Source organism: Oncorhynchus keta, chromosome 12, assembly GCF_023373465.1.
Source record: "Oncorhynchus keta strain PuntledgeMale-10-30-2019 chromosome 12, Oket_V2, whole genome shotgun sequence".
NCBI classification, from domain to species: Eukaryota; Metazoa; Chordata; class Actinopteri; order Salmoniformes; family Salmonidae; genus Oncorhynchus; species Oncorhynchus keta.
In genome coordinates, this window is record NC_068432.1 from 16,517,946 (window position 1) to 16,545,070 (window position 27,125).

The following is a 27,125-nucleotide window of genomic DNA, read 5'->3' on the forward strand; positions in this document are numbered from 1 at the left end:
GATGAAACTGGCTCTCATGAGGACCGCCACAGGAATGGAAGACCCAGAGTTACCTCTGCTGCAGAGGATAAGTTCATTAGAGTTACCAGCCTCAGAAATTGCAGCCCAAATAAATGCTTTACAGAGTTCAAGTAACAGACACATCTCAACATCAACTGTTCAGAGGAGACTGCATGAATCAGGCCTTCATGGTCGAATTGCTGCAAAGAAACCACTACTAAAGGACACCAATGAGAAGAAGAGACTTGTTTGGGCCAAGAAACAAAAGCAATGGATATTAGACCGGTTTAAATTTGTCCTTTGGTCTGGAGTCCAAATTGGAGATTTTTGGTTCCAACCGCCGTGTCTTTGTGAGACGCGGTGTGGGTGAAGGAATGATCTCCGCATGTGTGGTTCCCACCGTGAAGCATGGAGGAGGTGTGATGGTGTGGGGGTGCTTTGCTGGTGACACTGTCTGTGATTTATTTAGAATTCAAGGCACACTTAACCAGCATGGCTACCACAGCATTCTGCAGCGATACGCCATCCAATCTAATTTAGGCTTAGTGGGACTATCATTTTGTTTTTCAACAGGACAATAACCCAACACGCCTCCAGGCTGTGTAAGGGCTATTTTACCAAGAAGGAGTGTGGTGGAGTGCTGCATCAGATGACCTGGCCTCCATAAACCCCCGACCTCAAACCAAATTGAAATGGTTTGGAATGAGTCGGACCAAAGAGTTAAGGAAAAGCAGCTCACAAGTGCTCATTATATGTGGGAACTCCTTCAAGACTGTTGGAAAACCATTCCAGGTGAAGCTGGTTGAGGGAATGCCAAGAGTGCGCAAAGGGTGGCTACTTTGAAGAATCTCAAATATAAATTAGATTTTGATTTGTTTAACACATTTTTGGTTACTACATGATACATGATATGTGTTATTTCATAGTTTTGACGTCTTCACTATTATTCTACAATGTAGAAAATAGTCAAATGAAGAAAAACCCTTGAATGAGTAGGTGTTATAAAACTTTTGACCGGTAGTGTAAATATATTTGTTGATTCGGACACTGTGTTTTGTCCTTATATGCGTACCTTTATGCATGAATCAATCTTGTCTTTATGATTCGGGTCCACAGTCAGCACACAGTTTCTGAGTTTTGTGTGAGCAAGTCCCTCAAACAAATCGTTTGCACACAGTTTTCAAGGATCTTGTTTCGTGTGCACCTGCCACTGTTGTTGTAAAAATCCCTCTGAAGCGATCGCGTGGCATGGTCTCTGCCATGGTCTCTGCCATGGTCTCTGTGAAGTCCACCCCATACCTATCAAACCATAATGACTCCACATCCATACTCTTTCTGCCGTCTGCCCTGCGGACATGCAAAAAGTACAAAACTAACTTGATTTAATCTTTAGACATGTCCCACGTACTGTTTCCTTTTCTGTGTGCATGAGCAACAGTACAATCTCTGATGTGCTGCAACGTCTGCATTTGACATAAACCCGTCATAAACACATTATCAGTTTCTATCTGATCGCCCATTCATCCATTGGCGACAGAATAGCATATTTTTGTTTTAAGTTCATTATGTTACACGTTTTTGCTTAGTTGCCAGAGCAATGCTGCCATGCGAGTGGTCATGTGCTGAATGCATGGACAGCAGAGATATTCTTGGAAAAAGTGCCATTTGTAAATAGAGCTGTACCTCTTGAATTTTGAGTTATTTGACAAAGGATATTTTTTTTATCCTTATTTTACCAGATAAGTTGACTCAGAACACATTCACATTTACAGCAACAATCTGGGGAATAGCTTCAGTGGAGAGGAGGGGGGATAAATTAGCCAATTGGAAGCTGTCTTAGAAGCTGCAGAATATGCTTTTTCTGATACTATATAGAAATAAAATGTGACTCTGAAGGAATATTTGATAAAGTGATTCTCCTTTCCCTGCATCTGTCAATTACAAGATGTCCCCATCTCATCATGTACAATTTGACAATTTATAGGCCTAATATTGTCACATATTGTCACAGATTGTCAATTTAATCTAGTCTCCAGGCTTACTTTTATGTGTGAAATGAGTTTTGGTGTAGGTGTAGTTTCGTTGGGCCGGCTATGCAGGTTGACTGGCACAGTTTTTTTCCTGCTCATCAACTTGGAGTAAAGGACATGTTTTGTATTATTCTATAGGCCTACTGCAACACGTAGCATGTTTTTGTTTCCATTACAATAAATTTGATTTGTAAAATAGTTACAGTAAGTAAAACAGTCCCTTAACAGCTTTGTTTTACAAAGTAAAACGTAAAAGAGAAAAAAACAGGTAAAAAGGCTCAATACTTTTTTTGTTTGTGATTTCAAATGTCTGACAAATGATCTGTGTAAAATACAAACATTTAGAAAAAGTCAGGGAAGGAGCAGGACATAGCTTTTCTTTTTGCATTTTTTTTTTAAATTGACAAAGTCAAATATCAGTGGCCATTGGCGTATGGCGCTTCTATTGTTAACCGAAAGGAAACTCCACCAGGGCTGTACAGCAGCTTGACATCATGAGCCAGGAACTAGCTGGACTGGACCAAGATAGGCTAGCTAGCCTGGTGATGGATTTTTGTTCCTGAAATCAATTTCCATTTTGTTTGTTTTCTTAATGTTTATTTCAATAATGTTATCTGCGCACCACTAGACGAATTTCGCAGTTTCTCTGTCAAAACCTTGAAAAGAGGCTTGGTCTGGGTGGAGGAAACCCACAACAAAGGTGTCATCTGCATACTTAAAGAATTTATGGGCTGAGCCAGAGGCTTGACAATCTTTTGTGTACCGTGTGTACAGTACCGGTGAAAGTACGCAACCTTGAGGGGCTCCGTGTTCACCGTTCTAGATGTAGGGATGGCAGAGTTAAACTTCACTTGTTGAGTATGGTTCACAAGGAAACTATTAATCCACTTGATCAGTAGAGTTGACACCCATATTCACCAGCATATCCACCAGCAGGTGGGATTGGAGGGTGTTAAATGCACTACTGAAGTCAATGACTACAATTTTCACGAGGTTATTTGCCTTTCCTAAATGTTTGGAGATATTGTTAAACATGATCAGTAATGCACCATCAACACTCCTGGAGGCACGGTGGGTGAATTGGATAGGATCTAATTGGGATGAGAGATCAGAGAATCTGTTTTTGAATCATTTTTTGAAAACATTGAATAGGTACAGATGTCAAGGCCACAGGGCGTAAATCGTTTCTTTTGGCCTATTGTTTGTATGTACTGGGACAATCAGCGACTTCTTCCATAAGTAGAATTATCCCACTTTTCAGTGACCACTGGAACAGCTTCTGGAACGGTAATGCGAGCTGGTCTGTTCATGCCTGAACTGCCATGCTGCTGACTCCTTCTGGACCATGTGATTTTCGTGGGTTGACACGTTGAAAGTATTGCTTGACGTCATTCACAGAGATCTGTATTAGAGGTCGACCGTTTAATTGGAATGGCCAATTAATTATGGCCGATTTCAAGTTTTCATAACAATCAGATATCTGTATTTTTGGGCGCCGATTTACCGATTTTTATATATTTTTTATTATTTTTTTTTTACACCTTTATTTAATCTTTATGTAACTAGGCAAGTCAGTTAAGAACACACTCTTATTTTCAATGACGGCTTGGGAACGGTGGGTTAACTGCCTCGTTCAGGGGCAGAAAGACAGATTTTCACCTTGTCAGCTCGGGGCACTTTGTTTTTGCATTATTTAAACCAAATTGAACATGTTTCATTATCTACTTGAGGCTAAATAGATTTTATTGATGTATTATATTAAGTTAAAATAAGTGTTAATTCAGTATTGTTGTAATTGTCATTATTCAAATACATTGATTTATTTATTTTTAAATCGGCTGATTAATCGGTATCGGCTTTTTTGGTCCTCCAATAATCAGTAACGGTATCGGCGTTGAAAAATCATAATCGGTCAACCTCTAATCTGAATATCAACAGCTGGTATGCTGTCTATACTGTCCAAGGCCACTTTCTGCTGCGACGTAAAATCACAGTCATATTTACAATAGAAAATGTTCAAATCATTTGCAAAAGCAAGGTCATTTTCAACGGTCATACACTTCCTACTGTCCTTGTCTTTGTATGCTGCCTTGCACTACTTGATTTTGCTGTTGAGTCCTCTGAAATTTTACTGCCACCTGATTTAAACACTTGTTTTTTTCTGGTTAAGGAGTTTCTCTAATTCCCGAGTTACCCACGATTTATTGTTGGGGAAGATGTTGACTTTCTTTTTGGGAAAACAGATGTACTCAGGAACAGTATCTGTTGCCTGTTCCAGGCTCCCTGGAGCAAATTAGGGTTAAATGCCTTGCTCAAGGACACAACATATTTTTCACCTCATTGGCTATTGGCCCAACGCTCTAGCCACTAGGCTACCTGCCACCCATAGGCTATGCTAACTCTAGACAGGCTAGCTAGGCTAACTTTAAATGGGCTATTAAGACTAGTAAGTCAAAGTGATAGTGGGCTGGTATGTCAGCTGCTAAACTGTCATAGCTTTGACTGTGCTGGGTTTATGCACTGGACTGTGTTTGCCTCAATTCTGCTACAGTGAGCTGTGCTATAATTTACCTGGCAGGGTCAGTTAGATTCTCCAGGACAGGACACAACAGAATTGGGGATTGAAACCTGTGTGTGTGCTGTAGGACCAAGGGCTCTCTGCCAAGCATTGACTCTCCACAGTATTCCTGCCAAATTAGATCTCACCTGTGTGTGTGTGTGTGTGTGTGTGTGTGTGTGTGTGTGTGTGTGTGTGTGTGTGTGTGTGTGTGTGTGTGTGTGTGTGTGTGTGTGTGTGTGTGTGTGTGTGTGTGTGTGTGTGTGTGTGTGTGTGTGTGTGAACATCTGCACACACTTTGCAGGGCTCACAGCTACAAAGGCTTGTTATAGCATGCCTCCTCTCATGCTGTTTATTAATCCAACCCTGCGACACAAGCTTGCAATTTTATCACTCCCTCACACACAGACACACGCACACACCCTTTCTCTGTCACACTTATTCTTCCTCTCGCTCAAATGGTGTCATTCCTCCCTACTGCCATTGACATTGCTGTGACAATCCTCATGCAGCATTGATATAGGGCAAGTGTGTGAAGCTGCTCTTTAAAACACATGCCTATTTTCATTAAAGTGTGTGTGTGTCCCTAGTTGTCAAATGTACATTTTACATTTACATTTTAGTCATTTAACAGACACTCTTATCCAGAGCGACTTACAGTAATGAGTGCATATTTTTCATATGTAGCTTTAGAGAAGAAGAGGGAGAGCGAGAAAGCGAGTGATGGTAAAATGAGGTCAGAGCTCTTAGAAAGTGCCTTGCTGTGCTGGGATCAGGCCTTAACTCCCCTATCAGAAAGACTCCTAGCTCCCGATGCAGTGTGGGGCCCCTAGAAGCTCTCGGTGCAGTGTAGGGCCCCTATACCTAGCCAGGGCGTACTAACACACACACACATACCATGCTCCTTGGAACACATACCAGGCTCCCTGAGCTTCAAGGACCTCCCTCCACAAAGGGGGCTTTGATTCTTACCCACTGCCTGGGGTCGTCAAGTGGGAAGATGAGCCAGTGATGTTCCCCTTACCTCCTGCAGCCATGCCAGGTGTTCCAAGTCTGAACACTGACAGAGAGAGTAGATGGTAAGGACCTGCTGTGGACCAGACTATAAAGCTCGCCGTTATCCTGCTACAGACCAGACCATAAAGCTAGCCTTTAGAGTCCCATTTAAAAACATTTTGGGGATCTAACTAATCAACTACTCATTCAATTTAGACTTAAATCAGGCTAGTTAGTATTGGGCTGGAACAAAAACCTGCATGCACCTTAGTCCTCCAGGACCGGAGTTGCTCACTATAAAACCAGTTGTAGGTAAAGTGGTAAAGCCATGGTATTGTTCCAAATCCTCCGTATGCAGCAGGCTAGTGGAGATGCAGTGGATGGACAGATGCTGATCGTTCTTAATTACCTGCTTTGATAGCGCAGGGCCAGGTGCTGTTAGTTGTATTAGAACATGAGGCACAAGTCCAGCAGGGACAGTGGGATCCAAATGATGTAATGGAATTGTCTGAATAATAATATAGCTAAAAGCTGTGATACTACAGCTACAGTACCAGTGATGTGGACTGCCTAAAGTTAGTCATTCACGGATGTGTAACGTGTCTAAAGCTATGTTGTCATTGGCAAAATGGTATGATTACAACACAATATTGAGATCTACAGTGGGCCAAAAAAGTATTTAGTCAGCCACCAATTGTGCAAGTTCTCCCACTTAAAAAGATGAGAGAGGCCTGTAATTTTCATCATAGGTACACTTCAACTATGACAGACAAAATTAGAAAAAAAATGCAGAAAATCACATTGTAGGATTTTTAATTAATTTATTTGCAAATTATGGTGGAAAATAAGTATTTGGTGACCTACAAACAAGCAAGATTTCTGGCTCTCACAGACCTGTAACTTCTTCTTTAAGAGGCTCCTCTGTCCTCCACTCGTTACCTGTATTAATGGCATCTGTTCAAAGCATGGAGGTGGAAACATCATGCTTTGGGGCTGTTTTTCTGCAAAGGGACCAGGACAACTGATCCGTGTAAAGGAAAGAATGAATGGGGCCATGTATCGTGGGATTTTGAGTGAAATCCTCCTTCCATCAGCAAGGGCATTGAAGATGAAATGTGGCTGGGTCTTTCAGCATGACAATGATCCCAAACACACCACCCGGGCAACGATGGAGTGGCTTCGTATGAAGCATTTCAAGGTCCTGGAGTGGCCTAGCCAGTCTCCAGATCTCAACCCCATAGAAAATCTTTGGAGGGAGTTGAAAGTCCGTGTTGCCCAGCAACAGCCCCAAAACATCACTGCTCTAGAGGAGATGTGCATGGAGGAATGGGCCAAAATACCAGCAACAGTGTGTGAAAACCTTGTGAAGACTTACAGAAAACGTTTGACCTCTGTCATTGCCAACAAAGGGTATATAACAAAGTATTGAGAAACTTTTGTTATTGACCAAATACTTATTTTCCACCATAATTTGCAAATAAATTCATAAAAAAATCATATAATGTGATTTTCTGGATTTTTTTTTCTCATTTTGTCTGTCATAGTTGAAGTGTACCTATGATGAAACTTACAGGCCTCTCATCTTTTTAAGTGGGAGAACTTGCACAATTGGTGGCTGACTAAATACTTTTTTGCCCCACTGTATGGGCAGTAGCCTGCTGTATAACGGACAGCTCATGGGCCTCCTTAAGCTTGATTAAGACTCCATCTTCCCATGCTTTTCTGTACTTTTGTTGACCCACATGGCATCCATTTTGGCTCTGATACCCGCAAACCTGAGAGTTACCTAAAAGTGTGGTCACTGGGAGAAACTGTCACAAGTGTTCCCAAGCAGTAGAGTCAAGGTCAGATGACGGTTTCAACAAATGCATTATTGAACTAGGGTTTTGACTAGTGTCAGGCCCTGAAGTACACTACGTCCTATCCCATAGCGGTACACTGACAACTGATTTTCCTCGAGCGCACTGGCCTCTCGTCTTATGAAGACTGCAATCTTTCTATAGGAGAGTGCATTGCACTTTGACTGTTTGTCTGTAAATATTTAACTATATTGAGGCCCCAGATATTTCCTTCCTCGGTCCCATTTTCATCGACTGTGCTTTTTAGGTATTTGTTACTCACCAACATCAGAAAGACTTTCCTTTTTTTGTGCAATATAAATCTTTCAAATACACAATGAACTTGGACTTTTCTGAAATGTCAGTGGATGAAGCATTCCTCCTCAAAATGTTGTACATGTTTTAGACATTGGCCTGGAACTAATTTAATTTCAACCATGAAATATTTTGAATAGAATTGTGTTGACCATTAAAATATACAGTAAAGATGCTAATTCTAGTCATTGCCATGGTGTAATGGAAATGGAGCTTTTCAGACAATGTTATGTGTTTCCATCCTCAGTTCGCCCTGTTATTGGGTATTAGAGAAACCCTGTGCCAAATAATGCTCAATGCTGTAGTTGCTAGTCCAATTAACAATTTATGTTTGAAGCTGCAGCACAGGAAACTGAACCATCTCATCCAAAAAGTTGAGGAGGTCCATGGGGCGACGCACAATTGGCCTAGCGTCGTCTGGGTTATGGAGGGCTTGGCCGGTAGGGATATTCTTGTCTCATCGTGCCCTAGCGACTGCTGTGGCAGGCCGGGCACAGTGCGCGCTGACCAGGTCGCTAGGTGCATGGTGTTTCTTCCAACACATTGGTGCTTCCGGGGTGGATGCGCACTGTGTTAAAAAGCAGTGCGGCTTGGTTGGGTTGTGTTTCGGAGGACGCATGGCTCTCGACCTTCGTCTCTCCCGAGCCCGTACGGGAGTTGTCGCGATGAGACAAGATAGTAACAAGATACTAACAATTGGATACCATGAAATTGGGGAGAAAAATGAAATTATGAAATTATTATTATTATTTTCTTTAAGTATAACTTTTTGGACAACATGGGTCCGATTTTGCCTGGCAACCGGATAATGTCATGAAATCTGTCTGTGAGCTGGCTAAAGCTGAAGTGCACCTGGGTCATGCCGCAAGACAATCCAAAACCCACAATGAAATCTACATGAAAATGGTAAAATAGACTCCCGAGTGGCGCAGCGCTCTAAGGCACTGCATCACAATGCTTGAGGCGTCACTACAGACCCGGGTTCGATCCCAGGCTGTGTCACAGCCAGCCGTGATCGGGAGACCCATGAGGTGGTGCACCAAATTATCCATGAACCTACCAGGTACAACCTCAAATCCATAAACACGGGCACCCTCATAGATATCAAGCTAACTAACTTGCCCTCCAAATACACCTATGCTGTTTTCAACCAATATCTCAGCGATCACTGCCTCATTGCCTGAATCCGTTTTGGGTCTGCAGTCAAATGACCACCCCTCATCACTGTCAAACGCTCACTGAAACACTTCAGCAAGCAGGTCTTTCTAATCGACCTGGCCTGGGTATCCTGGAAAGATATTGACCTCATCCCGTCAGTAGAAGATGCCTGGTTATTCTTTAAAAGTGCCTTCCTCGCTATCTTAAATAAGCATGCCCCATTCAAAAAAATGTAGAACCAAAAACAGATATAACCCTTGGTTCACTCCAGACCTGACTGCCCTTGACCAGCACAAAAACATCCTTTGGTGTACTGCATTAGGATCGAATAGCCCCCGTGATATGCAACTTCTCAGGGAAGTTAGGAACCAATATACACAGGCAATTAGGAAAGCATAGGTTTTTCAAACAGAAATTTGCATCCTGTAGCACAAACTCAAAAAAGTTCTGGGACACTGTGAAATCCATGGAGAATAAGAGCATCTTCTCCCAGCTGCCCGATGCACTGAGGTTAGGAAACACTGTCACCACCGATAAATCCACTATAATTGAGAATTTCAATAAGCATTCCTCTATGGCCATGCTTTCCTCCTGGCTACCCCTACCCCGGTCAACTGCCCTGCACCCCCCTCAGCAACTCGCCCAAGCCTCCCCCATTTCTACTTCACCCAAATCTAGATAGCTGATGTTCTTAAAGTGCTACAAAATCTGGACCCCAACAAATCAGCCGGGCTAGACAATCTGGACCCTCGCTTTCTAAAAATTATCTGCTGAAATTATTGCAACCCCTATTCCTAGCCTGTTCAACCTCTCTTTTGTATCATCTGAGATTTCCTAAGATTGGAAAGCTACCGCGATCATCCCCCTCTTCAAAGGTGTAGACACTCTAGACCCAAACTGCTACAGACCTACAGTGGGGAGAACAAGTATTTGATACACTACCGATTTTGCAGGTTTTCCTACTTACAAAGCATGTAGAGGTCTGTCATTTTATCATTGGTACACTTCTACTGTGAGAGACGGAATCTAATACAAAAATCCAGGAAATCACATTGTATGATTTTTAAGTAATTAATTAGCATTTTATTGCATGACATAAGTATTTGATCACCTACCAACCAGTAAGAATTCCGGCTCTCAGAGACCAGTTAGCCCTCCTGTTCTCCACTCATTACCTGTATTAACTGCACCTTTTTGAACTCGTTACCTGTCTAAAATACACCTGTCCACACAATCAATCAAACAGATTCTGAACCCAATAGAAAATCTTTGGAGGGAGCTGAAAGTCCGTATTGCCAGCGACAGCCCCGAAACCTGAAGGATCTGGAAAAGGTCTATATGGAGGAGTGGGCCAAAATCCCTGCTGCAGTGTGTGCAAACCTGGTCAAGAACTACAGGAAACGTATGATCTCTGTAATTGCAAATAAAGGTTTCTGTACCAAATATTAAGTTCTGCTTTTCTGATGTATCAAATACTTATGTCATGCAATAAAATGCAAATTAATTACTTAAAAATCATACAATGTGATTTTCCGGATTTTTAAATAAATAAATAAACTATTGGCCCAGCATCGTCTAGGTTAGGGGAGGGATCTGATAACATCCGTTATCAAAAATATGCAAAAGGAGATTAAATTACAAAGGTGGCAAATACTTTTTCACAGCACTGAAATTGATTTCCGAGGAGTCTACTCTCTCGCTCTCTCTCTCGCTCTCGCTCTCTCAGCAAATTAAGGCAGCTTGTACAATCACCTTGAGAGAGTTGAGGAGGGGGGCAGCAGCTAACCCATAAAACTAACAAAAACCTATGAGAAAGTGTTATATCCCAATACCATAGTAGTGACAAAAGCAGAATATAAGCCCTGTAGCATGACCCACCTCCATAGTGACAATATTAACGTTATAACTAGGGCGTAACCGACTTCTCAGTCTGTAAATGATCACAAAAGAAATGAGCTGGTGTGAGATTTGGGTTTCGTCTAGGCCACGGTGTTGGTCCTAAATCAGAAGAAAGGAGTAGGCCCTGGAGAAATGCAGAGAGGAGTAGAGAGGAGAGAGGAAAGAGGGAGATCAATTATTCACACTTAACACGGCCCAAAGGAGTGGAGGATTGGGAAAGTGAGTGGAAGTGGCTAGCGGTAGCGGCTCATATGCAGTACACTTAGAGGCTATAAATGCCTGGAGATGGTGTACACAGAGGATTCATTGATGATTGAATGAGTGGCTCTTTGGCACCATGTAACTAAGCACAACTGCCGTAGATTCCAGCAGTACACGATGCTCCTTAAAGTGGAACTGACTGCGTTTTAACTACTTTACAGATATGAAACAAACAGAATAATATCAGTCAAAAATATCAAATTGCCAGTGTATGCTTCAAAACCAACTTTATAAGAGGTTTATATTTTACTCATGGCGTACAGTAACGCATTGTTGGCAGAATAGATGGATGCAGTTCAATGCATGATTCATATAATTCACCGATACATTTTTTTGGTAGTCAAAAATATATTGCTATCAAGTTGTAAACCACAGCTGGCATGGTACATTGTTTGCTGCCTCCACCACTTTGGGATGAATTGTTTCAATTTCAATGACTGTAACTTAGGCAGGGAATGTCAACACAATCCAACTAGCAAGTCAGTCATAACATGGCTAATAGGCTAGCGCCCATGTGTCAAACATAAAGGCGAGTATAAATTAGTCAATAGTTGCTAGATGGTGCACAAGCAAGTATAAATGAGTCGTCAGTAGAAATTTGCTTGTGCATCAGCAGTTTTTACTCTTGTTATGTCCGTCTCTTACAGTCTGTCAATTAGCCCATGTCAGCTAAATGTTTTTAGATTGCTAAGTTAGTTTAGCGGCCAGTTATCTAAACTATCTGTTAACTGTTATCATGGTCAAATTACCATTCATCGGGCCCCTATTGATTTTGTTAGTCGGTCTCACTCAGATATCATATTAAAAACTGCAAAAATGTCTTTCCACCCTATGGCAAAATGTGTAGAGTTGCAGCAAATTAGCTTTAAAACTGTAAACTTGTATTTTCACCCCAATGTATAGAATTGCACGAAATTAACTCTAAAATGAATTGCTGTCAAGAGGGGGGCCACACATTTTTTTGCTCGCAATGTGGGGAGATGGATGTGGGTACATAGACCCGTGAGCTAACTTCGGCCCCTCATGATGGCTTCAGATTTTCTTGTTGCACACACCCTCATCAAAGTTGCCCATCCCTGGCCTAGAGTAACATAAACAAATAAAAATGCTATTATGTTCTTTACCTTCATAAACATCATAAACACAACCAAATGATGATTCTTCAGATAGCATATATGAAATGTATTTATTAGACTGTTAGAATGTTGACCTGTCATTGGCTAGAAGGGGAGTTACATCGAGGCCAGCCGTGTGCTAATGGCGCCGTTCGACAACGATCTCTCGTGGATACTTCTAGGCTGAAAGGCCCGGTGGTTCAAGTGTTAAGTTCTCAAAATGAGCTAGATAAAAACATATATCAGTGGTAACATAATAACCACACAACACAATATGTTTAATATAATAATAATTTTATATAAATGTGTGAATAACTATCTTACTAACATTTACAAATAATGGGAGTAATGATTAAATGGTGAGCAAACTGTTTTTAAATACCTTACACATGGTTTATTATTACTGAATGTTAATATAAAGTGATACCCTGGTTTGGCCATATTTTGGTATAAGCTTCAAGTTGAAGTAGTTTATTTGCTATTTGCAGATATTAAAGGTAATAAATGCATTGACATTCTTTGTTGGAGCTCTCTCACATACACTACAGCACATACATAGTAAAATGAACAGAAAACACATTACTTGTGTGTAGTAATGGATACATCGTCCAAGCAAAGTTCGTAAACATTCACTTGACTATGCACCTTTCCAAGCCACACCTCGGGTTTTCTAGCTAAAACTTGAAGTAGTGGATCCCAGGATTAATTGATATTAAACAGAATAGGACAAACTTTGTCCACATAACAGCTTCACACAATGTTAGACAGACATACAAATGCAAATATCGCACAGTCATTGGAACATTAGAGATATTGTTCCCTCTTGACATTTGACAAATACATTTTACTCACCATTTCTTTTCATCGTCCTTTTCACAGCTCCCCCCAATTTCACAGACACGCCACCGCAGTATGTTGAGGCCAAGGAAGGCGGCAGCATCACCCTGAGCTGTGTGGCGTCCGGCAACCCCAAACCTTCTGTCAGCTGGATCCGGGAGGGCGAGCCTGTGGAGGACAGCGACAAGTACAAGGTAGAGCCCCGCATCACCATTTCCTATGTTTGCCCCACCCACTTGGTAATCACGCGATAATGTCCCAATGAAGTCCAAGTAGTTATACTAAGCACAGTGGGGATGGCCATGCTAAAGGACAACATTGGCTATATCATGCAAACTGTTGAGCAAGTCCAGGAGCGGTGGGGATAATGTTAGAAGATAGATTACTGGTTAACATTACTGGTAAACATTTGACCTGCCCCATCTGTCTAGTCTATGGCTCTATTCATGGGATTGCATAGTCTGCTAGTTACCTGGAGACGTTCTATCCAATTCCATTTACAACTTTAAAGGGGAATTTCACCCTGGGCGACCCTGGGTTTGTTTTGATCATGTCCGAGGGATTCCCAGGTCAGTGAGATGTGTTTCTCACATAATTGGCCACAAAGAGGGGAGGACTGGGCTTTGCGTGCCGAACGATACACCCTATGGCGACTTATGGTGTCTCCTAGACTAATTATTTGCTGCAGTTTATATTCCCATCACCAGAGTAACTAAAAAATAACATTACAATGTAACCCATCTCACGTGTAGGCCTGCCTTAGAAGTAATCTGTAGTTAGAATAGTACCGGTCTGTGTTACAGTTAAGACTTATCGAGAAGTGTGTGTCTGTGTTAGGCTGTGTGTTGGTGGGGGTGTGTGAGTGTTGGTGGGGGTTCTGTGCGTGAGTGTGTTGGTGGGGGTTCTGTGCGTGAGTGTTGGTGGGGGTGCTGTGCATGACTGTGTTGGCGGGGGTGCTGTGCATGAGTGGGTTGGCGGGGGTGCTGTGCGTGAGTGTGTTGGCGGGGGTTCTGTGCGTGAGTGTGTTGGTGGGGGTGCTGTGTGTGACTGTAGGGGTGCTTTGTGTGAGTGTGGGGGTGCTGTGTGTTGGTGTTGGTGGGGCTGCTGTGTAGGGGTGCTGCGTGTGAGGGGTGCTCACTCTATCCATTCGTAGCAGTAGGATCATGTCACAACCTGCCCATTTCTTGACAGATAGCTGAACTAGCCTATTGAGTTATTTCAAATGTCATCATGGCAACGGAATTGTTTAGTCAACTGAATGTATTTTTTTCCCACCACAGAAAATGACTACCAATTTTTTCATGATCACAAATCATGACGTTACTTCGGACCCATTTGCATTGAATAGGTGCTATTTTATATTGTCAAACTAACAGCAGTGCCTATATGATGTTCTTCCATACAGGCGAGACATGCTGGAGTGATGCTTCTATGCAAATGGTGTTGATCAGTAGGCAAAAAAAATACAAAATGGAAGGCAAACAGATTGTTTGTCATCTGTAGCACATTTACATTTACATTTAAGTCATTTAGCAGACGCTCTTATCCAGAGCGACTTACAAATTGGTGCATACACCTTATGACATCCAGTGGAACAGCCACTTGCATCTAAATCTTTTGGGGGGGGGGGTGAGAAGGATTACTTACCCTTACTTACCCTATCCTAGGTATTCCATGAAGAGGTGGGGTTTCAGGTGTCTCCGGAAGGTGGTGATTGACTCCGCTGTCCTGGCGTCGTGAGGGAGTTTGTTCCACCATTGGGGGGCCAGAGCAGCGAACAGTTTTGACTGGGCTGAGCGGGAACTGTACTTCCTCAGTGGTAGGGAGGCGAGCAGGCCAGAGGTGGATGAACGCAGTGCCCTTGTTTGGGTGTAGGGCCTGATCAGAGCCTGGAGGTACTGAGGTGCCGTTCCCCTCACAGCTCCGTAGGCAAGCACCATGGTCTTGTATGTAGCACCACAGACTCTACTGATCAGCCAAAACAAGCTCAATAACTCAATGCATGCACACACACACTCATATTGAATATGCATTCACCTGTATTGTGAGTAGGCCTACGTCATCTTAATATATCCAGTTTTATCAAGAGATTTACCATTCAAATACAATTATTACCGTTATGTAATTTGATTGGTAAAAACAGTCAAATGTATTATTTGATTTTAAGAAAGATGCATGAATGCATACATGATATTGAATATCGGCCTCCATGACCAGTAAAAATCAGTATCGGCCCTAAAAAGTCCATATCGGTCGTTCTCTGAAGCAAAGTATCCAACATCTATTGCTTGCACACGTCCTGTTTCTTTCCATATCAGTGCAAATCAGCTGCCACTTTCCTCTACCGTGATCCGTTGCAAGAGAAGAGACAGCTTACTACCTTGTTTGTCCTCCTTCTCCCCTCAGGGCTACATAGCCATCATCCCTTTCCACTCTTTCATCCTTTTTCCAATTCATCCTCCCTTCCACTCTTTAGCAATTTGGAATCTGTGCCATATTGCTTACACCCATCACCCATCCAATCCTTTGATGTACAGTACGACAAAGTGCCTAGGGCAGTGGTCACCAACCGGTCGATCATGATCAAATGGTCATTCTCCAAGGCATTCCTAGTCAATCACCAAACATTTCTGTAAAAACAACAACGATAAAGCCTTGCGTTCCTATGTTTTGGGGGTTTTATGCTGTTGGAAGTAGGTGCACTTGATTCAGCAGCCCTTGTGCCGGGAAAGCAAAGTGTTCCCATTTTGAACCAGTTCATGTGTCTGAAGGTAGAATGCCTAATATTTAGCTTGTCTGGTAGGCTCGCGTCACTGGGCAGCTCGCGGCTCAGTATCCCTTCGTAGTCTGTAATAGTATTCAAGCCCTGCCACATCCGACGAGCGTCAGAGCAAGTGTAGTAGGTTTCAATCTTAGTCCTGTATTGTCCCTTTGCCTGTTTGATGGTTCATCTGAGGGCATAGCGGGATTTTTTTATAAGCGTCCGGATTAGTGTCCCTTTCCTTGAAAGCGTCGGCTCTAGCCTTTATCTCGGTGCTGATGTTGCCTGTCATCCATGGCTTCTGGTTGGGATATGTACGTACGGTCACTGTAGGGACGACATTGTTAATGCACTTATTGATGAAGCCGGTGACTGAACACAGCTTCTGTGTTCAAGGTAAATGTGCGCTGGAAGTTGCACAGAATTTTCTGAACGTTCAAGTTTGCGCTCAGCAGACCTGAAATTTGCTCAGTGGCCAACATTTTTTGAGGGAACATGGCGTAGGAGAAACAACATGAATTGGTGCTTGAGGCAGAAATAATGCAGTGTGACTTGAGTTTCGCCATCAACTGGAAGACTGTCCTATTTTCTTAGTGGAGAGAAGGAGGGCGTAGGGACTGGGAGTTGGATGAGAGGCTAGCCTCACCGCTGCTCCGTCCCTCCCCTCAGACTGACCCATCAGATGCAGATCATCAGTTCAGTTTTAAAAAATAAAGTAATACAACTAATTACCCATTACCAGTGTGATCATATACCAATAAATAATATATATATATATATATATATTTAAAAATGCAGGGCAATTCAAACATAGACAATATGCAGTGATAATGTATTGGGCCTCATTGCTGCATAACTGTTTTAATTGGTTAATGTTGCATTGGCTTACGTTTTTTAAAATTCATGCACACTTTAGAATGGGTTGACTGTAGTAAGTCCTGTTGAAACATAATCTTCTGTAGTTAGATGCACTTTTCAGAAATTGCTCTGCCATTTCCTGGTTGCTAAAATTCTATTTGTTTGCTTTATTTCAGTTTACAGTGCATTCGGGAAGTTTTCAGACATTTTGTTACGTTACAGCCTTATTCCAAAATGTATTAAATAAATACAAATCTTCAGCTATCTACACACAATACCCCAGAATGGCACAGCGAAAACAGGTTTTTAGAAATGTTTGCAAATGTATTAAAAATAAAAACAGAAATACCTTATTTACATAAGTATTCAGACCCTTCGCTATGAGACTCGAAATTGAGCTCAGTTGCGTCATGTTTGATCATCCTTGAGATGTTTCTACAACTTGATTGGAGTCCACCTGTGGTATATTCAATTGATTAAACATGATTTGGAAAGGCACACACCTGTGTATATAAGGTCCCACAGTTAACCGGGAATGTCAGAGCAAAAACCAAGCCGTGAGATCAAAGGATTTGTCCTTAGAGCTCCGAGACAGGATTGTGTCGAGGCACAGATCTAGGGAAAGGGGACCAAAAAATGTTTGCAGCATTGAAGGTCCCCAAGAACACAGTGGCCTCCATCATTCTAAATTGAAGAAGTTTGGAACCACCAAGACTCTTCCTAGAGCTGGCCGCCCGACCTAACTGAGCGATCGGGGGAGAAGGGGCCGACGGGGGAGAAGGGCCCGACGGAAAAACCCGACGGTCACTCTGACAGACCTCTAATGTTCCTCTGTGGAGATGGGAGCACCTTCCAGAAGGACAACTATCTCTGCATCACTCTACCAATCAGGCCTTTATGGTAGAGTGGCCAGACCGGAAGCCACTCTTCAGTAAAAGGCACATGACAGCGTGCTTGGACTTTGCCAAAAGGCACCTAAAGGACTCAACAAACAATATTCTCTGGTCTGATGAAACCAAGATTGAACTCTTTGGCCTGAATGCGAAGCGTCATATTTGGAAACCTGACACTATCCCTAAGGTGAAGCATGGTGGTGGCAGCATCATCCTGTGGTAATGTTTTTCAGCGGCAGGGATTGGGGGACTAGTCAGGATCGAGGGAAAGATGAACGGAGCAAAGTATTGAGATACTTGATGAAAACCTGCTCTGGAGTGCTCAGGACCTCAGACTGGAGCAAAGGTTCACCTTCCAACAGGACAGCGACCCTAAGCACACAGCCGAGACAACTCATGGAGTGGCTTCGGGACAAGTCTCTGAATATCCTTGAGTGGCCCAGCCAGAGCCTGGACTTGAACCCGATTGAACACCTCTAGAGAGACATGAAAATAGCTGTGCAGCAATGCTCTCCATCCAACATGACAGAGCTTGAGAGGATCTGTAGAGAAGAATGGGAGAAACTCCCCAAATACAGGTGTGCCAAGTTTGTAGAGTCATACCCAAGAAGAGTCAATGCTGTAATAACTGCCAAAGGTGCTTCAACAAAGTACTGAGTAAAGGGTCTGAATACTTATGGAAATGTGATGTTTTTTTTATATTTTTAATGAATTAGCAAACAATGTATTTTATTTTATCCACAATTTCATGGTATTCTATTGGTAGTTACTGTCGTTTCCCATCACTGCAGCTCCCGTACGGACTTGGGAGAGGCAAAGTTATAAAGCCGTGCGTCCTCCGAAACAGAGCCCAACCAGGCCGCACTTCTTCTTGACACAATGCCCACTTAACCCGGAAGCCAGCCGCACCAATGTATTGGCAGAAACACCATACTACTGGCGATTGTGTCAGCAAGCATTGTGCCCGGCCCACCAAAGGAGTCGCTAGAGCACGTTGGGACAAGAACATCCTTGCCGGGCACAATGTTGGGACAGCATCATCCTGTGGGACGTTGGGACAAGAACATCCCTCCTAAACCCTCCTCTAACCCGGACGACGCTGGGCCAATTGTGCACCTCCCTATGGGTCTCCCAGTTACGGCGGGCTGCCTGGACTTGATCCAGGATCGAACCAGGATCTCTAGTAGCACAGCAGACCACTGCGCCACTCGGGAGGCCATTAGCAATCATTTCTAAAAACTTGTTTTTGCTTTGTCATTATGGGGCATTGTGTGTAGATTGATGAGGTGGAAAAAAACTATTTAATCCATTTTAGAATAAAGCTGTAACATAACAAAATATTAAATAAGTCAAGGGGTCTAAATCCTTTCGGAAAAGCACTGTATATGACAAAACAAGCAGGTATAGTGTAGATAATCAATCTTAACTGTTGTGAAATATCTTTTCCATAACCAAAAATATTGTAATTTTAGCTGTTTCAAGCTGGTGTACAAAAACTAAAAGTAAAAGACACAAAAACTAAACTTAAAAACAGGAAGCATAGGAATAGCGCAAATGGAACAGATCTCATCTTCTTAAACTTGCTTTCAATGAGAATGACATATCGATAACACACATTCCTATGTGAATTTGGTCAGGTCGCCCGAAACACAGCACATATTGCAGCTTTAAATTTGGAGCTAATTTCCACAATGTTTTCCTTCACACGCTATTTACTCCTGCAGTATGGGCTGTTCATCATCCAAATGGATAACACCTAGAGGCAGTCTTCTTCACTGCATATGATGAAGTCATATATTCACTTCATATCATCACTTTAAACTCGTATTATTCATATCCTTTGAGCAGGAAAAGAGACCAGTGTGTTTATAATATTAATAGATATGGATATTTCCATAGTCCCTGTAAGACATTTGTTGATGTCTCCATACTGTGGTGTTGCCTTGAAGACAAAGCACATCCTAATATGCCGAAGTGACAAGCCTCAGCTGTCAAGATGTCACATTTCAAATGCAGCACGTCAAACAGAGCTTTCATTGGCTCAATACATCAATTGGTAGCTTTCAGTATTTGATGTATGCAGAGGATGCAGCTCTACACTTCTACTTGTGTACATGTTGTGTGCATGTGTGCTTGCCCCTGTGTGCGTCTGTGTGGATCAAAAAGGGGCTGGGGGCACGGTCGACCCTCTGGCTCTGCTGAATTCCAGAAAGAATATTTAGAGGCCCCCATTTTGGTGGTGTTAGGGTTAGGGTTAGGGTTAGGGTTACATCTATGTTTCCATATATAGACACACCCTTATGTGTTTTAATAAAATCAACTATAAATGCATTACGCATCCAGTTTAATGAATTAAGACAGATGACTCAAGAGAGCACCAGAGATCTAGATCACCAGAAGTAAAAAATCTTATCCCGACCATACTATTCTCCTCCCGCTTCTGCTGACTTTCGCATATTCTGCCATTACGCTCCTGAAGATGCCGGTAATAGGCTACATGATGGTTCGGCAACCTTTCTCATGTGGAATGTCAATTTATTTTACCGATCTGCGTGACAGTTATAGTTTTCATATGTACATTTTCGTGAAACAGTTTCATTTAATTTATACTAACATTCATATCTCAAAATCATTGTAATGTGGTTAATCAAAATTCAATACAGAGATCCTCACTGAACTTCTGGAGAGAGTTTGCTGCACTGAAAGTAAAGGGGCTGAATAATTTTGCACGCCAATTTTATAGTTTTTGATTTGTTAAAAAAGTTTGAAATATCCAATAAATGTCGTTCCACTTCACGATTGTGTCCCACTTGTTGTTGATTCTTCACAAAAAAATACAGTTTTATATCTTTATGTTTGAAGCCTGAAATGTGGCAAAAGGTCGCAAAGTTTAAGGGGGCCGAATACTTTCGCAAGGCACTGTATAAACAGTAGCAGCACCCAAAATGAGTTCCGGAACATATTTCAGTCCAAGTCAAGCACTGATAAGAAGTAATCAGGTAGGCCAATTTTATGACGTTTCCACTGGATCAGAGCATGACATTTTTCCCTTTCACGCTGAGTGGTTATCGAAAGGGAGAGAGCTGGTGCGTTAAACCAATCAGAAATACTATCAGATTCCCAAATGGGCACATTTATATGCCTACATTTAGGCGCAGGCCAGGTAGCCTATAGGACTACTTCTATGTGTGCGCATCCTAACTCAACATTGACAGGAGCGCTGCAAACAGAAGACAATGACTAACTTGCCTAAACTCGTAAACGCAATGAAATAAACTGTGGGTCCACTACGACAATGATAACGTGAAGAAATACTGTACTTTATTAGTGTTTCAATGGAACCAACCAAAATCATACAATTATTTGATACAAAATAAATTTAACCAATATCAAGGTTTCATAATTATTGGCTCTCCTCATTTAGTACCTAGTGCAACCACCTCTGGCAAGGATAACAGCATGGTGTCTTTTCCTGTGATGTTTGACAAGGTTAAGGAACACATTTGGAGGGATTTTGGAACAATTCCTCTATGCAGATCCTTTCAAGAGCCTTCACATTCTTGGATTTGCGCTTATCAACTGCCCTCTTCCACTCAGCTCACAGGTTTTCGATTGGATTTAGGTCCGGCGACTGAGATGGCCATGGCAGAACATTGATTTTGTTGTCACAGAACCATTTCTGTGTGGATCTTGAGGCATGTTTTGGGTCATTGTCATGTTGGAATGTCCACCTATGGCCAAGTCCCAACCTTCTGGCAGAGGCAACCAGATTGTCAGCCAAAATTGCCTGAAACTTAGTAGAATTCATTATGCCATCAATCTTAACCAGTGCCCCTGGACCTCTGGAATTAAAACAGCCCCAAAACATCACTGACCCACCACCATATTTCACAGTGAGCATGAGGTGCCTCTCCTTGTATGCATCTCTGTTTCGACATCAAACATGCCGATGCTGTATCTGACCAAAACGTTCAATTTTGGTCTTATCTGAGCAAAGCACCTTGTTTCAGTCATAATTTAAATGACATTTGGCAAACTCCAAGCACTTGCGTCTGTGTCTTGGGGTCAGAAAGGGCTTTCTTCTGGCAACCCTTCCAAAGAGCCTGTGGTTGTGGAGGTGGCATCTGATGGTGCTTTTTGAAACCTGGTGACCCTAAGACTCCACCAAGGCCTGCAGTTCTTTCACAGTGATTATTGGGGATTTTGTTGCTTCTCCCCATCCTCCTCCCTATCCTGGAGGGCAAAATGCAGTCCTCTACCCATGAGGTTTTCAACTGTTCCATATCTTTTGAAATGTTTAATAATTGCCCTGACAGTGCTCAGTGGTATATTAAATTGTTTGTGGATCTTGTAGTCATTACCAGATTTCTGAAGGTCTACGACCATCTGTCTCTTTTGAACTGCCAGTTCTTTAGTTTTCTTCAAGGTGTTGGATGACAGCGGGATACTGCATGTGTGTTACCTAATTTTTATACCCTAGTGAATCAGGAAGTGATGTAATGGCTCAATATAGTTCCTTAAGACTTAGATAAACTTAAATAAGTGGATTTTAATTTGTGGTTTAATTTTGGTAGATGTTATTTACAATAATCTTTAAGGGTGCCATTAATTGTGAAACCTTCATTTGGAGGACATAGATTTTTAATTAAATCAATAAATTATTTTGGTTTGTTCCATTGAAACATTAATAAAGTACATTATTTCTCACATGTTGGTATTTTGAGTTTATCTCTATATTGTGTATATTTGTTTAAGCATTATTTGTGCTTTGCCAGTCAGGGGTGCCAGTCATTTTTGAGCCCACTGTATATACATTTGGGCCAAATAACTCACACCGGAATCGGCCCGAGCTCAATCCCCGCATTCTAGCCATAAGAAATACTGCCGAAGGCCACATGACGTCGGCCGAGTCTGACACTCAGCCGAGTGCCCGGACTCTCAGCCAGAATTGGCCCAGATCCACTGTGATAGCTGGGTTATGAAACAATGAATGTGCACAAATTGGTGGGAGAGAGCACATTTTGGAGAGAGAAGTGTATTGGTCATCTGGGCGCATGGTCAATCAGTCGTCTGCATTGGCCATGCAGCATTTACAGTGATATATTTTAAATAAAATTGGGATTGTTAACGTTAGGTCAAAATCCCTAACCGAAAAACTGTTTTTATCCCCCTTACAAAATTTAAATCACAGTGCAGTTATCATAAAACTACCACTAACAGGTCTCGATCATCATCATCATGAAGGGAAAGACCATTTTTGTTGCTACTTTATTAACTGGAGCTGTAATGCACAAGGGAGAGAGAAGCAAAGCAGCAGCTCAAGCAGGGAGTAGGGGAGTGGCTGTGCGTCTGATGAGTGACAAGTACTTAAGATTTTTTGGGGGGTATCTGTACTTTACTATTCATATTTTGGGTAACTTTTTACTTTGATGTCACTACAATCCTAAAGAAAATAATGAACTTTTTACTCCATACATTTTACCTGACACACAAAAGTACTAGTTACAAAGTACTTTTCGATTGCTTAGCAGGACAGGAAAATGGTCCAATTTAGCACTTATCGAGAGAACATCCCTGGTCAACAACAAGCTACACGCCCCACTCCTGTGACAAGCAAAAGCAGCAGTAGCACAAATTAAACAATAGTTTTTCTCTCTCCGCGGGAAGCACGATGTAGACCATCTGCATTGTAAATTCACATGGAACTTTATTAATTTTTCTTATTGTTTTAACAGAACTCCCCCCTCACTTTTTCTATGGTGTCCTCTCCCTCCCCAGGTGTCTGATGGGAGTCTGGCGGTGCTGTCGGTCAGCCGCAAGGACAGAGGGGCGTACACCTGCCGAGCCTACAGCATCCAGGGGGAGGTGGTTCACACCACACGCTTGCTTGTCCAAGGTAGCCCTGCCACAACTCAACATCTGTATGAGTGCATGTGTATATGTGTACATGTGTGCAGCAGTAGAGTTGTGTGTCTTTGTGTTCGTTTTCTGCAAGGTGAATGTTTTTAATAGGCAGTTTACGGAAGTTTACGTACACTTAGGTTGGAGTCATTGAACACTCGTTGTTCAAACACACATTTCTTGTTAACAAACTATAGTTTTGGCAAGCCGGTTAGGACATCTACTTTGTGCATGACACAAGTAATTCTTTCAACAATTGTTTACAGACAGATTATTTCACTTCTAATCCACTGTATCACAATTCCAGTGGGGCAGAAGTTTACATACACTAAGTTGACTATGCCTTTAAACAGCTTGGAAAATTCCAGAAAAGTATGTCATGGCTATAGATGCTTTTGATAGGCTAATTGACATCATAAGAGTCAATTGGAGGTGCACATGTGGATGTATTTCAAGGCCTACCTTCAAACTCAGTGCCTCTTTGCTTGACATCATGGGAAAATCCAAATAAATTGTAGACCTCCAAGTCTGGTTCATCCTTGGGAGCAATTTCCAGATGCCTGAAGGTACCACGTTCATCTGTAGAAACAATAGTATGCAAGTATTAACACCATGAGCCGTCATACCGCTCAGGAAGAGATGTGTTCTGTCTCCTAGAGATGAACGTACTTTGGTGTGAAAAGTGTAAATCAATCCCAGAACAACAGCAAAGGACCTTGTGAAGATGCTGGAGGAAACAGGTACAAAAGTATCTATATCCACAGTAAAACGAGTCCTATATCGACAGAACCTGAAAGGCCACTCAGCAAGGAAGAAACCACTGCTCCATAACCGTCATCAAAAAGCCAGACTGTGGTTTGCAACTGCACATGGGGACAAAGATCATACTTTTTGGAGAAATGTCCTCTGGTCTGTTGAAACAAAAATAGAACTGTTTGGCCATAATGACCATCATTATGTTTGGAGGAAAAAGGGGGAGTCTTGCAATCCCGAAGAACACCATCCTAACCGTGAAGCACGGGGGTAGCAGCATCATGTTGTGGGAGTGGCCAACACACTGGCTAACACAAAGCCCTGACCTCAATTGCATAGACAATTTGTGGGCAGAACTGAAAAAGCATGTGTGAACAAGGAGGCCTACAAACCTGAATTTTTGGGCCAAAATTCACCCAACTTATTGTGGGAAGCTTGTGAAAGGCAACCCTAAATGTTTGACCCAGTTAAACAATTTAAAGACAACTGACCTCGGATTAAATGTCAGGAATTGTGAAAAGTTTAAATGTATTTGGCTAAGATGTTTGTAAACTTCCGACTTCAACTATGTGTGTGTGTGTGTGTGTGTGTGTGTGTGTGTGTGTGTGTGTGTGTGTGTGTGTGTGTGTGTGTGTGTGTGTGTGTGTGTGTGTGTGTGTGTGTGTGTGTGTGTGTGTGTGTGTGTGTGTGTGTGTGTGTGTGTGTGTGTGTGTGTGTGTGTGTGTGTGCGCGCGCGCCTATAGGGTCTATGACTATAGAAACATATTCCAGCAATAATTGACAGACATGCCAGGTCCAAAAATATCCATACTGTCTAGTCTGGCCCCTTTGGTGTTGGTAGATCAAATGGAGCCGGGTTGGTAGAAGCAACCGGGTGGAAGCTCACCTTGACGTATTAGAAGGCTCGATGGAGTCATCACTAAAGATGGAATTCATTTTCCTTTCTGTCACGGCAAATACTGAGTGCAGACCTTCCTAATTTTTCTGTTCATGATAGATTGAGCCATCACCATATTGCCTTGCACTTATCCAATCCTTTCAGATCTATCAGGAAACACCACGGGAGTCGACGCTAGCTAGAGTATGGACTAAGAGTTGTTTGAGAGAGAGCGAGGATTGTTTTGATTTCCAGTTTTTAAGTATACGTTTTTTCAAGATGATTGACGATAAAAGTACCATCTAGTCCATTGGGTATCTCACTGCACCCTCATATACCATGTCTTGAAATAGGCAGACAGATGGATTCAAAATAAGTTTACATTGTAATACTTCTGACAGACTTTAACTCCACCCATAACGTTTGGACTTCATAGCATTTCCACATGTATTATTGAGTAATTTATAGTTTTACACTTAAGCCATGTGGAATTTGTGAATTTTGTCTTAATAAATTCTATATATTAGTTTATGCTGGATTAAGTGTACATTTTCATTAACTGTCATTTCGTTAATGATGTTCCAACATTCCCTCCATCTTGTGCCAACATCAGTTATTTTTAAGTTTTGGTTCCTGTAGTTGATATTTTTTTCTAAGAGATTGTCAGTTGTATAGGCTTTCTTGCAGGTTTTGTATATCTTACCTATCATATGAACATCCTTTTCTGTCTCACTTAAGATTCCCTCAAGGTTGTTCTGATGTCCAAAATATTTCAAATCTAAATGTAGTGATATGTTTCTTTTAAGTTACATGTATTTGAAAATATCTACATTGGTCAGTCTAAAATTGCTTTTTAATTATGTAATGGACAGTGGTGTAAAGTGATTCAGTAAAAAATACATTAAAGTACTACTTAAGTCGTTTTGGGGGGTATCTGTACTTTACAGTACTATTCATATTTTTGACAACTTTTTTTTTTCACAACACCCAAAAGTACTTGTTACGTTTTGAAGGCTTAGCAGGACAGGAGAATGGAAAATCACACACTTATCAGGAGAACATGCCTGGTCAAACCTACAGCCTCTGATCTGGCGGACTCACTAAGCACAAATGCTTCATTTGTGAAGGATGTCTGAGTGTTGGAGTGTGCCCCTGGATATCTGTAAATTAAAAAATACTTATACTTTGACTTGCAATTACATTTACTTTTGGTACTTAAGTATATTTAAAACCAAACACTTTTAGACTTTTACTCAAGTAGTATTTTACTGGGGTACTTTCACTTTTACTTGAGTCATTTTCTATTAAGTTATCTTTACTTTTACTCAAGTATGACAATTGGATACTTTTTCCACTGGTCATAGAAATACATTTATTTCCTGTTGCCAAGTCATTTACAGTTTCCATGCCTTTAGTTTTCCATGTGACCAATTTATCGGTGAATCTATCCAAAGATTTTTCCCTATGGTTTTTAGGGAGTGATATTGGTTCTTGTAGAATATGTTTAATTTTGTTCCATATTGTTATAGTGTTCTTAACTATGAAGTTGTTAATGTTCTTAGCTTTGACAACCATTGTTTCCATTTGGACCTTAGTCGGTTTCTCTGTTGGTGCATGTTTAAAAAGTGGTGGCTTTTGATTGGCAGATGACGCTGGGGGTAAGGATTATGGTAATTCAGTGTCCCTGTTGGTAAGCCACTGAATCCGATCGTCACTAGATCAACTAAGTAAATCTGCAGAGGGCAATGTTTCCAGCTGTGCCAATGCTACACACGCGCTCACACGGACACACACACACTGGGTTTCCAGATAAGAACTCTCCTACTGTTAGAGGCTCAGGCCCTGGATCAGAACTACCATACTGCCAGTCAATATCACCAAGCTGGCTAAAGGAGAGGGATGGACTCTGTGGGTGTGCTTGTGTGGCTTCTGTTATGCGATCAGGTCAAAATTGTGTGTGCGCATCTGTTAAATTATTAAAATGCGTGTGTGTTTGTGTGTGCACGTTATGACGTGTTTACGAGGATTTCCCACCATTGGTGCAGACAGATTTAAATGAGCTGGTACGACTGATGA

The 27,125-nt window shown here is 41.9% G+C and overlaps 1 protein-coding gene across 2 annotated transcripts in view; it reads left to right on the top strand.

Annotated features, from left to right (window-relative positions):
• Positions 1–27,125, top strand: part of igsf9bb (immunoglobulin superfamily, member 9Bb) — a 197,757-nt gene that overhangs the window by 95,474 nt on the left and 75,158 nt on the right. For both annotated transcript variants that reach the window (XM_052457764.1, XM_052457765.1), the window contains exons 4-5: positions 13,049–13,200; positions 23,297–23,414. In XM_052457764.1, coding sequence (XP_052313724.1) covers positions 13,049–13,200; positions 23,297–23,414 — 270 coding nt within the window. The remainder of the gene's footprint in view (positions 1–13,048; positions 13,201–23,296; positions 23,415–27,125) is intronic.